Genomic DNA, 13,858 nt, shown 5'->3' on the forward strand with positions numbered 1-13,858 from the left:
ATAGAAGAAATCTCCAGAAAAAGGGCTAAATAAAACAGTCATACAATTTACCAGATATAGAGTTTAAAAAAATGGTTATAAGGAGGCTCAAGGAACTTAGTGAGAACTGCAACAGCATGGATGAAGTGAAGGATCAAATCTGCAATTTGGAAGACAATTTAGTAGAAAGTACCCAATCATCAGAGCAGCAGAGAATTTACAAAATGAGGATACTTGAAGGGACCTTTGGGACTATATAAAGCCTAACAATATCTACATCTTAGGGGTACTACATGATAGGAGAAGAGACAGAGCAAGGGATCAAGAACCTATTTGAGGAAATAATGGCAGAAATGTTACCTAACCTGGTGAAAGTAAAAGGCACACAAGTCAAGGAAGCACAAAGAGTTGCAAAGAAGAAGAATCCAAAGAGGCCCACCCCAAGACATATAATTAAAGAGCAAAGGTTAAAGACAAACAGAAAATCTCAAAAGCTTCAAGAGAAAGACAGTTGCCTACAAGGGAGCTCCCATAAGACTGTCAGCTGATTTGTCAACAGAAAATTTTCAGGCCAGAAGGGATTGCCATGAAATATTCAAAGTGATAAAAAAGAAGGATAACTCTATCCAACAAGGCTATCATTTAAAATGGAAAAAAAAAAAGAGCTTTCCAGATAAGAAAATCTGAAGAAGTTTATTACCACCAAACCAGTATTACAAGAAATGTTAGGGGATCTTCTTTAGTAAAAAGGAAAGAAGAAGCGGAATAATGAGGAAGAGGAGGAGGAGGAGGAGGAGGAGGAGGAGGAGGAGGAGGAGGAGGAGGAGGAGGAGGAGGAGGAGAAACAACAAAGGAACATATTAAAAAACTAAAATAGCAAAAAATACGTGCCTATCAATAATCACTTTAAATGTAAATGGCTTAAATACACCATCAAAAGACTTAGAGTAGCAGAATGGATAAAAAACTAAAACCATATATATTCTGTCTACAAAAAACACACCTCAGAATGAAAGACACACAGAGACCAAAAAGTAAAAAAAAATATTTCATGCATGTGGAATGAAGAAAAGCTGGGGTAGGAATATTTATATCAGACAAAATATACTTTAAAACAACTATAATATTAGAAAAAGGAGGACACTACATAATGATAAAAGGAGAAATACAAAAAGAGGATATAATGCTTGTAAGCATTTATGCACCCAACATAGGAGCACCAAAATATATCAAACAAATCTTGATGGATATAATGGGAGAGATCAATACTAATACAGTCATAGTAGGGGATTTTAACAACCCATTGACATCAATGGATAAATCTTCCAGACAATATATCCAAAAGGAAACAACAGACATAAGTGATACACTAGTCCAGATAGATTTAATTGATATTTTCAGAGCATTTCACCCCAACACAGCAGAATATACATTCTTTTCAGGTGCACATGGAACATTTTCTAGGAGAGACCACATGTTAAGACACAAAATAAGTTTCAATAAATTTAAGAAGACAGAAATCCTGTTAAGCATCTTCCCTGACCACCATGGTATGAAACTGAGAAATCAATCACAAGAAAAAAACCTGAAAACACACAAACACTTGGGGTCTAAATAACAGAGAATTAATGGGTCAACAATGCGATCAAAGCAGAAATCCAAAGATACCTTGAGACAAATGAAAATGAACATACAACCCAAACCTATGGGACACAGCAAAAGTGGTTCTAGGAAATTTATAGCAATACAGGCCTATCTCAAGAAACAAGAAAAATGAACAATCTAACTTTACACTTAAAGTTACTAGAAAAAGAACAATAAAGAAAATCCAAAGTGAGTAGAAGAAAAGAAATAATAAAATCAGAACAGAAAAAAAAAATTAGCATCTGGAAAACACACACCACACAGTACAAAAGACCAATAAAACCAAAAGCTGGTTCTCTGTTTTTCTTTTTTTTTTTTTAAAGCTGGTTCTCTGAAAAGATAAACAAGATTGACAAACCTTTAACAAGACTCATGAGGACATCCAACATGGCGGCCAATAGAACTGCAGGGAGGGAGAGAGTGTGACAGAGTAAATAAGTGAGAGGGGCATGTGTGGTATGTGTGTGGGTGAGTGAAGGACAGATAGATATCTCAGGAGTCCCAGGGACTGGCAGATGAGGCTCTCCTAGATGAGGAGCCCCTGCTACCGCTGTGGGCACTCCCAGGCCAGCTGGGCTTTGGTGAAGAACCTGTGCCATCTTGTAGAGGGGAGCAACAGAGGCCAGGAGTGCTGCCACACCAACACCCAGACCGATCTCAAACAGCACCCCTGGACCTGTGCAGGGAGCCGCTTGCCAGCCATAACATGCTTGGAATCACCACCATGCTCCAGCAGTGAGCAGTGCGGTACTGCGACGTGGGTCCCAGACATCTGCAGTGAGTGTGCACCAGACAGACCTCCAGAGCTGTGCTCTCTAGCTGAGCGCGAACCCAACGTCCCAGGATCCTACACTTCAGGTCCCCACACTGTGAGTGCAAGCCACCAATACCACACTTCCCACTCCATCCCTGATCCCAATACAGAACCACAGCCCGGTGAGTGCTACAGCCCCCTCCTAGACAGAGTGCACTCCGCCACCAGCACAGTGGGGTAAACACAGTCTATTCAATAAATGGTGTTAGGTAAATTGGACAGATACATGCAAAAAAAAAAAAAAATGAAACTAGACCACTTTCTTACACCATACACAAGAATAAACTTAAAATGAATTAAAGATTTAAATGTAAGACTCAAAACCCTAAAAATCCTAGAATAAAGCATAGCAATATTTTTTCTGATATGTCACCTCGGGCAAGGAAAACAAGAGAAAAAATAAACAAATGGGACTACATCAAACTAAGGTTTTTTCTTAGTCTTTTTGCATAGCAAAGGAAACCATCAACAAATGAGAAGACAACCCATATAATGGGAGAACATATTCACCAATGATACATCTGATAAGGGGCTAATAGCTCAAATTTATAAAGCTCTTATACAACATAAGACAGAAAACAACAACAAACAAACAAAACAAACCCAATTCAATTAAATAATGGGCAAGTAAAAAAAAAAATGGGAAGAGGACCTAAATAGACACTTCTCCAAAGAGGGCATAAGATGACCAATAGAGCTATGAAAAGATTCTCAACATCACTAATCTTCAGAGAAATGCAAATTAAAACCACAATGAGATATCACCTCATACATATCAGAATGGCTATCATTAATAAATCAACAATCGTTGTTGAGGATGTAAAGGGAACCCTCGTGCATTTTTGGTGGGATTGCAAATTTGTGTAGCCACTAGGGAAAACGATGTGGAGATTCTTTAAATAATAAAAATAGAACTACTATTTGACCCAGCAATCCCACTTTGGGGTATTTATTTGAAGAAATCCAAAATACTAATTCAAAAAATATATATGCACCCCTATGTTCATTTCAGTATTATTTACAACAGCCAAGATATGGAAGTAATCCCCGTGCCCATCAATACATGAGTGAGTAAAAAATTAGTGGAACATATATACAGTAGAATATTACTTGGTTTTAAAAAGTGAAATATTATAACTTGCGACAATTATGGATGGAGCTAGGGGGTATAATGCTAAGTGAAATAAGTCAGACAGAGAAAGACAAATACCATATGATTTCACTTGTATGTAGAATCTTAAAAATTAAAATAAATGAACAAACAAAACAAAAAAACAAAAACAATTCATAGATACAGAGTACAAACTGATGGTTGCTAATAGGAGAGGTGTTGTGGGGCTGGGTGAAAAGGTCAGGGGGATTAAGAAATACAAATTGGCAGTTACAAAACAGTACCATGAATGTAACTATAGATATAGATATAGATATAGATATAGATATAGATATAGATATAGATATAGATATAGATATAGATATAGATATAGATATAGATCTACAGATCTATAGATCTATATATATATAAACCCAGTTCTGTGACAACTGTGATGACCAAAGGACAGGTCACCATGAGGTGCATTGAGCACCTCTTGGTCCCTCCTCCTCCCCACAACAGCCAGCGAGCAGGGAGGTACTGGGAACTGGCAAGCGGGCTGAACAGCTGACCTCTTGGTCCCTGCCCGGGGACTGCAGGCTCCAATGGATCAACGATGGTTAACAGGGGAATCCGGATGGGTGGCAGGAGGACCGGGTTGGCTGCCAGGCCGTTGGGATCACCAGCTCATCCCTGGCTGCTCTTGGACTCAGGCCTGCAGGAAAGCAGGCACCAGTGACTTCACCTCCATGCGTGTGCGCCAGGTGGCTACTGATGGAACATGCTGCTCGCCGCTCACGCCAGGGAGGGTAGGTCGCAGGCTCGCCCCATAGCTTCCATCAGCTCCTCAAACCCCAGCAGTTAGACCAGAATCACCACGCCCCTCGCTGGGTTGGCCCCACCCTCCAAGGAGCGGTTAGAGGCACCCCTAGGCAACAGGATAGGGTCCGAGTTTGATGGGGAAAGTCAAAGAAATAGGGGGAAGGTGTTAAGGGTCTGCGGGGTTGGGGTGGTCCATCTGGAGTAGGTTTGGAGTGTATTGGGGAAGGCCTCGACCCCGAAATGGCGCTGCTGGCCAAGCACCTGCTGAGGCTGCTGCCCGCAAACAACAAGATCGAGACCGGGCCCTTCCTGGAGGTGGTGTCCCACCTGCCACTCTTCTTTCATTGCCTTGGGTAATGAAAAGATTTAAATGTGTTTACGCCCATCAAGGCAGACATAAATGGTAACATTATGAAAATCAAACTTATGTACAACACCGCCCCGGCCAAGTTCCTGACCCTGCAGGACATCCTGGAGGCGGAGAAGGGAATGTATGGAGCAGAGTGGCCCCAAGTGGGAGCCACGCTAGTGCTGATGTGGCTGAAAAGGGGCCTCCGCTTCATCTGGGTCTTCCTGCAGTGCATGTGTGATGGGGAGCAGGACGAGAGCCACCCCAAGTTCATCTGCCTCAATGCCACCAAGGCCTATGAGGTGGCGCTCAAGACGTACCACGGCTGGATCATGCAGAAGACCTTCCAGGCAGTGCTGTATGCCGCGCCCTACAAGTATGACTTTCTGAAACCGCTCGCCAAGGGCCAGAACGTGACGGAGGAGGAGTGCATGGAGAAGGTCCGCCTGGTCCTGGTCAACTATGTGGCCACCACTGACGTCATCTACGAGATGTACACCAAGATGAGCGCTGAGCTCAACTACAAGGTGTAGGCGTGCCCAGCAGCCGGCACTCCCAGAAACAGATGAGCCAGAATCACTGTAAGCAAGCTGGCAGGCCGCTTTGGCCTGCGTCCCCCACAGGGGGCCCAGAGTCTGGCTGGGGTTGCAGGGGACAGCCCTGGTTTCTGAAAAGTCATTTTTGGGGTCTATCCTAACAGAACAATAAATAACCACCCTACTTCTGACTCACCTTTAATTTCATGACAGCACAGACCGACTGCCTTCATTTCAGTGTGATAAAAATCAGTTAATGTTGCTAATAAGTCAAGTCCTAGGGTTTTCTGTCCCCATTCCCCCATGTGGCGCGTGGCCCTGGGGGAGCCCTGTCATACACCTCATTTTAAAAATGAGGATCTGGTGCAGTGATGTTTCGGGTCATGTAAGGACCACGAGGAGTCTGATTTGAAATTATACAGGATTTCTTTTTAAAGCAGACTGCTGTGTGCTCTCCTGTGGTTGCACAACCCAGTGTCACAGCGCTGTCAGCATAGACCCCCCTCTTTCCTACTGTCTTTTTCCAGACAGTTTTTTATAGTTGAAAACAACCCGCAGGCCTTTGATGACCTTGGCCAACAGGACTTTATTTTAAAGCTATCAGGTATGAGTAACTGACCACAGATGACTGAATTTGCATTCTTCTGCATAAGTATTTCCTTCAGGGACAGCCTACCCCACCTAAGAAACCACCTATCATGTGTGTTCTCTCAGAGGGGAGACCACGAGCCCTCCCAATGCCGAGACCCAAGGAAACACCTCGCTGCCTTAACTGTCCCCCCTGGCACTAACAAGAGATGTATTTGGGGTGAATAGAGGGACCCCAAAGAATTCATGTGTGTTAAAAACCCAATGAGGAACAATTGGTGATTTTTATGCAAACACTAAATAATTCTTAATAAATAAATCTCTATTTTGGAATAACAAAATAACGCACACAAAACTTTGGAGATAATCAAGGGCAGTTTGTTAAGCGCTCAGAGTTAGAGTTTAATTGGGATAGAAATCCTGCTAATAACACCTGATGTCTGAAATCTGAGCACTCTACTTTTAGGTTTTCCAGTTCAAGTTTTTAGAGACTGCCTATTAAAACATTCCTGGTTGGGCCGAAACTGGTTTGGCTCAGTGGATAGAGCGTTGGCCTGTGGACTGAAAGGTCCCGGGTTCGATTCTGGTCAGGGGCATGTGCCTGGTTTGCGGGCACGTCCCCAGTGGGAGATGTGCAGGAGGCAGCTGGTCAATGTTTCTCTCTCATCAATGTTTCTAGCTCTCTGTCTCTCTCCCTTCATCTCTGTAAAAAATCAATAAAATATATTAAAAATCAAAACAAAAACATTCCTGGTTGGAAAGTGTTTGTATAGAAGCCCATAAGTATTAAGTATTTGCTGTTTACCATGCTTAGCTCTCTGTAAGGAATATGGAATAATGTTAAATGCTTCATGTTCTCAAGAAACATGAATTTTAAAATAAAAAATAAGTAAATATAAATGTTAAAAATTAAAAAAATAAGAAGCTTGCTTGAGTTTTAGGGGCAAAATCAGGCAGGCAGGCAAGCGGTTAGGAGCCAGCAGCTCCAGATTGTGAGAGGGATGTCTATGGGATCCAGCCTAAATCGGCAGTCGGACATCCCCTGAAAGGTCCTGGATTGTGAGAGGGTGCAGGCTGGGCTGAGGGACCCACCCCCCCTCCTGTGCACAAATTTCGTGCACCAGGCCTCTAGTCCTATATAATAAAAGCCCAGCGACCGAAATGGCAGAACGACTAGAACCTCTAGAGACCAGAACAACCACAGCCCCTCACCCCAGCCAGCCCTGCCCCCCAGCAGGGTCCCTCATCAGGGCAGACCGCCGGCCCCATCCATGCACTGGGCCATTATAGAAATACTAGAGGCTCAATGAACAAAATTCATGCAAGGAGCTCAGCCCTCATAGCTGCGGCAGCTTGCCTTGGCTCTTGCAGCCTCAGCTTAGTCCAGACGGTTGTCTGGAAGGATGTCAGGAAGGTCATTTGGCTGTCCGGTTTAATTAGTATACTATGCTTTTATTATCCTATCTAATAAAAGAGAGACATGGTAATTAGCTGTACCTCCACTACCCTTCCCATTGGTTAATCAGGGCGATATGCAAATTAACTGCCAGCCAAGATGGCAGCCGGCAGCCAGGCAGCTTGAAACTAACATGAGGCTTGCTTGCTTCAGTGACGGAGGACTCCAACATTCCCCGTCTGCCGCTGCCGGCCTCTGAGCTTACAGTTTGAAACATTGTTACAAATATAGAAGCTAAACAAAACCCCAGAAACCTGCTTTCAGCCAGTCGGGATCTCAGAGCTGGAGTTGATACAGTGTTTCGATTATAGAACCCAAACAAACCAGATACCTGCTTTCAGCAGCAGAGGCCTCAGAGCTGGAGCCAGAGCTAAAGCTGGCCCAGAATAAAAAAGAAAAAGAATAAAAGGAGTGGTTGGGAGCTTCAGTTACCCGCCTGTCTGAAAACAGCCCTCAGCCCCTCACCCAGACTGGCCAGGCACCCCAGTGGGGACCCCCACCCTGAAGGGTGTGTGACCAGCTGCAAACAGCCATCATCCCCTCATCCAGGCTGGCCAGGCACCCAAGCGGGACCACCACCCTGATCCAGGACACCCTTCAGGGCAAACCAGCCGGCCCCCACCCGTGCACCAGGCCTCTATCCTATATAGTAAAAGGGTAATATGCCTCCCAGCACCGGGATCAGCATGACAGAGGGCAGCGCCCAAACCCCCTGATTGCCCTGCGGCTCTGTGTGTGACAGGAGGCGGGGCCACAACCTCCCTATCCGCCCTGCTCTGTTCGTGACAGAGGAAGGCACCCCAACCCCCTGATCAGCCCTGCTCTGTGCTTGATAGGGGGGAGCTCCCCAACCCCCTGATGACCCTGCGGCTCTGGGTGTGACAGGGCGCGGCACCCCAACGCCACCCCCCCCCATGGGCGCTGCTCTGTGTGTGATGCAGTAGAGCCATAACCTCTCCATCGGCCCTGCCGTGAGTGTGACAGTGGTGGCGCCCCAACCTCCTGATCCACCCTGCTCTGTGGTGATAGAGGGCAGTGCCCCAACACCTCCCACGGGCCCTGCTCTGTGCATGACAGGGGGTGGCGCCCCAACTCCCCAATCAGCCCTGCTCTGAGCCCAACCAGGGGCTGCACCTAGGGATTGGGCCTGCCCTCTGCCACCGGGAGCAGGCCTAAGCCAGCAGGTCGTTATCTCCTGAGGGGTCCTAGACTGGGAGAGGGTACAGGCTGGGCTGAGGGACCCCCGTCCCCCCCCCAAGTGCACAAATTTTTGTGCACCGGGCCTCTAGTTTATACTAATAAAAGGGTAATATGCTAATTAGACCGGGAGAACTTCCGGAAGTCCTTCCAGACAAAGCCATGGTGGTGGGGCCCAGGCAGAGGACCTTAGGGGCAATCAGGCCAGGAGGGGGTGTGGGGGGCAGTTGGGGGTGAGCAGGCTGGAAGGCAGAGTGGTTAGGCACGATCAAGCAGGCAGGCAGGCGAGCAGTTAGGAGCCAGTGGTCCCAGATTGGAGAGGGCACAGGCTGGGCTGAGGGACACACACCCCCACATGAATTTCATGCACTGAGCCACTAGTTATAGATGAAACCCTACCCTGGCACCACTACAACCCAACCTGCCAAAGTCTCCTGGAACCCCAAAATTAGATCACTGATTCAGGCCAGCAGTTCAAAGTGTAAAGCCTCATTCACACGTGAGGAATTTGCACCTTTCTCCTTCCCCTTGGACTCCACGGCTCAGAGGGAGCATGCACGGTGTGGACGCACAAATGAAAGCTCAGAAAAGTCACTCTTTGGGGTCCTGTGGTGCATTCAGGCAGAGAGACAAACTAATCACCAAAAGCCAAGCACCAGACTCTGTCCCTTCCTCATCCTGGGGCCTCAGCTCCAGACAGGCACTCCCCATGGTAGGATACAAGAACCCTGTCTCGAATCTTCGCAGAATTGGGAATGCTCAGGAGGCCAAGCTAATAGAAACCTAAGGACCCAAATATTGGGGCCCATGCCACCAGGGCCCGCTCAGCACAAGGCCAAAGGGAGCTCAGAACAAGTTGTGGTCCAATTCCTAACCCCAGCTGTGCCAGCAAAGTCTCTTTGCTGGGGCAGGATCGCAGCGGGCAGGCCAGGGGAGGGGTGGCCAGCCCTCGGCCTCCACTGTGGCTGTTTGCACACATGTAATTAGCTCTAATTATCCCAGGCTTTCAGTTCATGGACTCTGGGCCTGGGAGCTGCACCCGGGGTGAACGTGCCCACAGAGCTACTGCTCCATGGAATGAGTCCTCTCATGGGTCCAGGAAGCTCTATCCCTGTCCACAGCACCCTGTGTCATGTGTCTGTCTTGCCCTGTCCATCTCTCTCCCTGTTCCTTGCTCTCTGATCCTGTTTGTTCATTCCCCATGTCTTGCTGGGTCTTTTGTTTCTGTCTCTCATCAGATCTCTGCCCATGGAGAATACCCCTGCTTCCCCCGCAAAGGAACACACACCAGCAGAATCCGCCTTTTCAATAAAAAACGACAAGTGGGAAACAGAGCGAATTAAAAAGCATTAACTTAAAAACATGGATTAAAAACAATCCATGTGTCTGCAAACGCGCTCCAAATTGCAGCACTTTGGCAGGGGTGGCAGGGGCAGGGCATGTTGGCCACATGTTCTGGAGCTTCAGACATGAAGTGTAGGGGGCTCAGCGCCTCACTATGGACCCCTCTCACTAGCCATCTGGGATGGCAAGGTCTGGGGAAGGGACTTAGTCTATACTCACCCTCACGACCCCCACCTGATTCCCTAGACCAGAGGTTCTCAACCTTCTGGCCCTTTAAATACAGTTCCTCATGTTGTGACCCAACCATAAAATTATTTTCGTTGCTACTTCATAACTGTAATGTTGCTATTGTTAAGAATCGTAATGTAAATATCTGATATGCAGGATGGTCTTAGGCAACCCCTGTGAAAGGGTCGTTCGGCCGCCAAAGGGGTCGCGACCCACAGGTTGAGAACCGCTGCCCTAGACCCTTTCCCCTGTTCTGGCATCTGCTGGTACCTCTTACTCCCCAAGTACCTCCAAACCTTCCTATGCTGACCCCAGCTCTCCTTCTGCACCAGCCCTCTCCGCCACCACACACACATATTTCACCCTCTCTCTCCCCACCCCCCAGTCTTCTACCCCATACTTCTTCCTGCCCTGCCCCACCTCCATTCTGCCCTCCTGCCCCAGAACACCCAGCAGCCCTGGCTCTGGGAGAAATGGTTAAAACAAAGCTTTCCTTGGCCAGAAGAGACTCTCCAGGGAGTTGCATGCAGAAAGGTGCTCCCAGTCCTGTACCTGCAACTGCTCTGTTCTGCCAGATGCCAATCAGAAATTGTGCCTCTGGAGACAGAGGGTAGCAGAGGTAGGCTGCTGTCCTTTGAAGCTCCTCATCAAGAGGAAACTCCCCCCACACCCCCCAAAAAGTTCACCCTGCTGCCTCCCTCATCACTTTCAGCAGCCCTTCTTTGCCCTTTTCCTTCTTCATGCAGTTGAGTGTGTAGTGGCTGGAGTCGCAGTAGCTATTGTTAAATCTGAGGAAGCAAGAAGAGAGAATTCTGAATTCCTGATGGTATCTTGAGCAGTTGAGTCACCACTGGGCTACCAATACCTTGACATCTTATTAAGATAATAAAATAAATAATGCCTTCTTAGTAGTGGGGATTTTTATTACAGTCTAATACAATCCAAACTGATATACTACAACAATAAACATTATCTACTGCTGATATCAGAAAAGACATGTAACTCCATTGGGCAAAAGTGAAATCCAGAAACATATGTTGTTACATATATTAGGTTATGTAACCTGATATAATAATAAGCAATGTATCATAAATCACTCAGTGGGGATGAATTATATGAATGATTTACTTTGGGTAAAAATAGAGCTTTATATAACATCTATTAAGTTCCAGCCAGATCAAAAGGATACATATAAAATATAAAACTATAACAAGAATACATCTTAAAAAATACATATAAAAATACACTAATCATTTTTTAATCAGATACCAAATTAGAGAAGGAAGTTACTAAGTATAAAACCATTCAAAGGAATCCTAATAAACATTTAATTTACTTCTTGAACTTATATATTTTGTGTGCACACACAAACATGTTTAAAAGTTAAAACTCTAAAACTCAAATTATGAATGAAGATATGCATATATTTGCCTGCTATTTTTTGTCTTTACTTATGTTTTCCAAACACTCTTCACACTAGTTTCCAAAGGAGTTTAATGTAAACAGTGGTAAGGGACATTTCATGTTAACTCAATATCAGAAGTTAATAGGCTTATAGAATGCAGTGCTGTTGTTGATATACTTCAGCTCCCTCCTTGTGCCTTAGTTCAATTCTCTTAAAGAAGAATATGGTTGATCCTGTGATCTTTTTGAACTCAAGCTACTCATGTCCTAGGTCAGTGATGGTGAACCTATGACACGCGTGTCAGAGGTGACACGTGAAGTCATTTTTTTGGTTGATTTTTCTTTGTTAAATGGCATTTAAATATATAAAATAAATGTCAAAAATATAAATCTTTGTTTTACTATGGTTGTAAATATCAAAAAATTTCTATTTGTGACACGGCACCAGAGTTAAGTTAGGGTTTTTCAAAATGCTGACACACCGAGCTCAAAAGGTTCGCCATCACTGTCCTAGGTGGTGGCCAGCTTAAGAACATGCTCACTTTGGGTCAGATGTCTACACCTTCCAACAGCCAGTCAGCTATAATCATATAAAAGTGGGCCAAATGTCTACTCAGTGAGAGGGCAGAGAAGAACGATAAGGTCACCAAAATATTTGTAAAATTTTTAAATTATGTGTATTCACAAGGGTGTTACTTCAATTTTCTTCAGTTAGACAAAAAGAAAAACAATGTAAAATTATCAAGGTTTTATTTGTAGTTATACTTTACACACAAAAAATTGTGTCTCAAAAACATTTGGATTTTCAACAAATTTTTCAAAAACTCTGGAACTAAATGATTACCTAAAGACTTTGGAAATTCCAAAGTTCCTATTGTAAGTGGTGTTTAATTTAATTTATTCCAGAGTTTTATATAAAATTAAATAATAATATAATGGAATAAATATATTAATCAGAAAGTCTTCAACATGCGAACCCCCTTAACTATAGAAAAATCTAAGAAAAGTCTTACTCTTAATTAAAAAATTCGTCTAAACTCAGTTTTAACATGTAATACAATTGAGAAAAGATGAACTTAAATATCTTCTTCTTAATAAGACTTTAAGATTCATGACCTAAAGGTTTTTAAGAAGAAATCAGTGTAAGTTTAAATTCAACTCAGAAGCCCTTTTAACTTTGAAAGATTATTTCTTAGCCCAAAATACCATATGACAGATCTTGGAGTAATGAACTTGAAAAAAGTCAGGAACAACAAAAATCAAGAGAGACACATGGAAATGCAAAAGGATGTGTAGTTAAAACCATAGGATAATAGAATATCAGTTTTGGAAGGAATCTACTATTTGAATTTTCTCTCTGACATCTTAGCCAAAGGGTCATACAGCTTTTTCTTAAGGACCGCTTAGGAAATCCACTTATTGTAGCAGATTATGGATTGTATTAGAAAATGGGAAAGACAAGAAGCATGAAGGCAAATTAAATGTTATAAGAGTTGACTGTGTCAGTCCAGGTATTAGACTAGGGCAAGATTTGGACCATGAAAATGCAAAGGAAGGAAAGATAAGCATGTGGCAGATGTTAAAAAATGAGAATTAACTGAATTTGACAGAAAAGAGCTGATTCTGAATTTACAATGTGAATGATTGGAGACAGAAATAGCATTATGTTGGCTATTATCTTTCTTAGTGGGAGAAATAACAAGGTATTTTTTGAAACATACTGAATCTGAGCTGGCAAGGCATTCATGTGATGCTGTGTATGGATTACTTTTTTCTATTTTTAATTCCAGTATCATTGATTTTCTTCTGCAATCATAGGTGTGACTCACAGAAGTCCTTGTTTTTATACATGGAGAACATTAAAGTGGTTATTTATAGGATTTAACAATCTAGCATTATGTGTTCAGACATGGTAGAAAAATCACTGATAATATAATTGATGCGAAAAACAAATCAGCCAAAAACTTTGTTTTAACATCCTTTATTTTTCTAGTAAAGTGTTTAATCAGAATTGATTTGCTATGTTTCAGTGGTTCACCACAACTACCCACCTACCACTAATAAACATACAGAGCACAAAGCTTATTGACAGTGAGTTAACAGAATCATGGGTCATCTCTGCAGGTAAGAAAGAAAATGCTGACATAAGTAAATAAGTACTTTGTTATGCAACAAGCCTGCAAAAATCAATTATTTACATAAAATTATAATTATTAACAAATAATAAATAACTCATGTCAAAATGAATTATAATTTATAAATAAATTAATATTTATTCTCTTATGTGAGCTGCATCTTAAGACTGTGGAGGCAGGGGTGATTATATTCCCATGACAGCTTCAGAGCTGGTTGATATGTCTGAAGTTAACCAACATAAAAAAATTGGATCTTCTATTTAGAGTTTCTG

The 13,858-nt window shown here is 43.6% G+C and overlaps 1 protein-coding gene across 1 annotated transcript; it reads left to right on the forward strand.

Moving 5' to 3' along the window:
• Window positions 1-4,589: 4,589 nt before the first annotated feature.
• LOC132226273 (glycolipid transfer protein-like) lies at window positions 4,590-5,273 on the forward strand. Its single transcript, XM_059681056.1, is given in 1 exon segment — window positions 4,590-5,273. A coding segment is annotated over 1 exon segment (642 nt). The 3' UTR covers window positions 5,232-5,273.
• Window positions 5,274-13,858: the final 8,585 nt, after the last annotated feature.

Source organism: Myotis daubentonii, chromosome 2 (assembly GCF_963259705.1).
Source record: "Myotis daubentonii chromosome 2, mMyoDau2.1, whole genome shotgun sequence".
NCBI lineage: Eukaryota > Metazoa > Chordata > Mammalia > Chiroptera > Vespertilionidae > Myotis > Myotis daubentonii.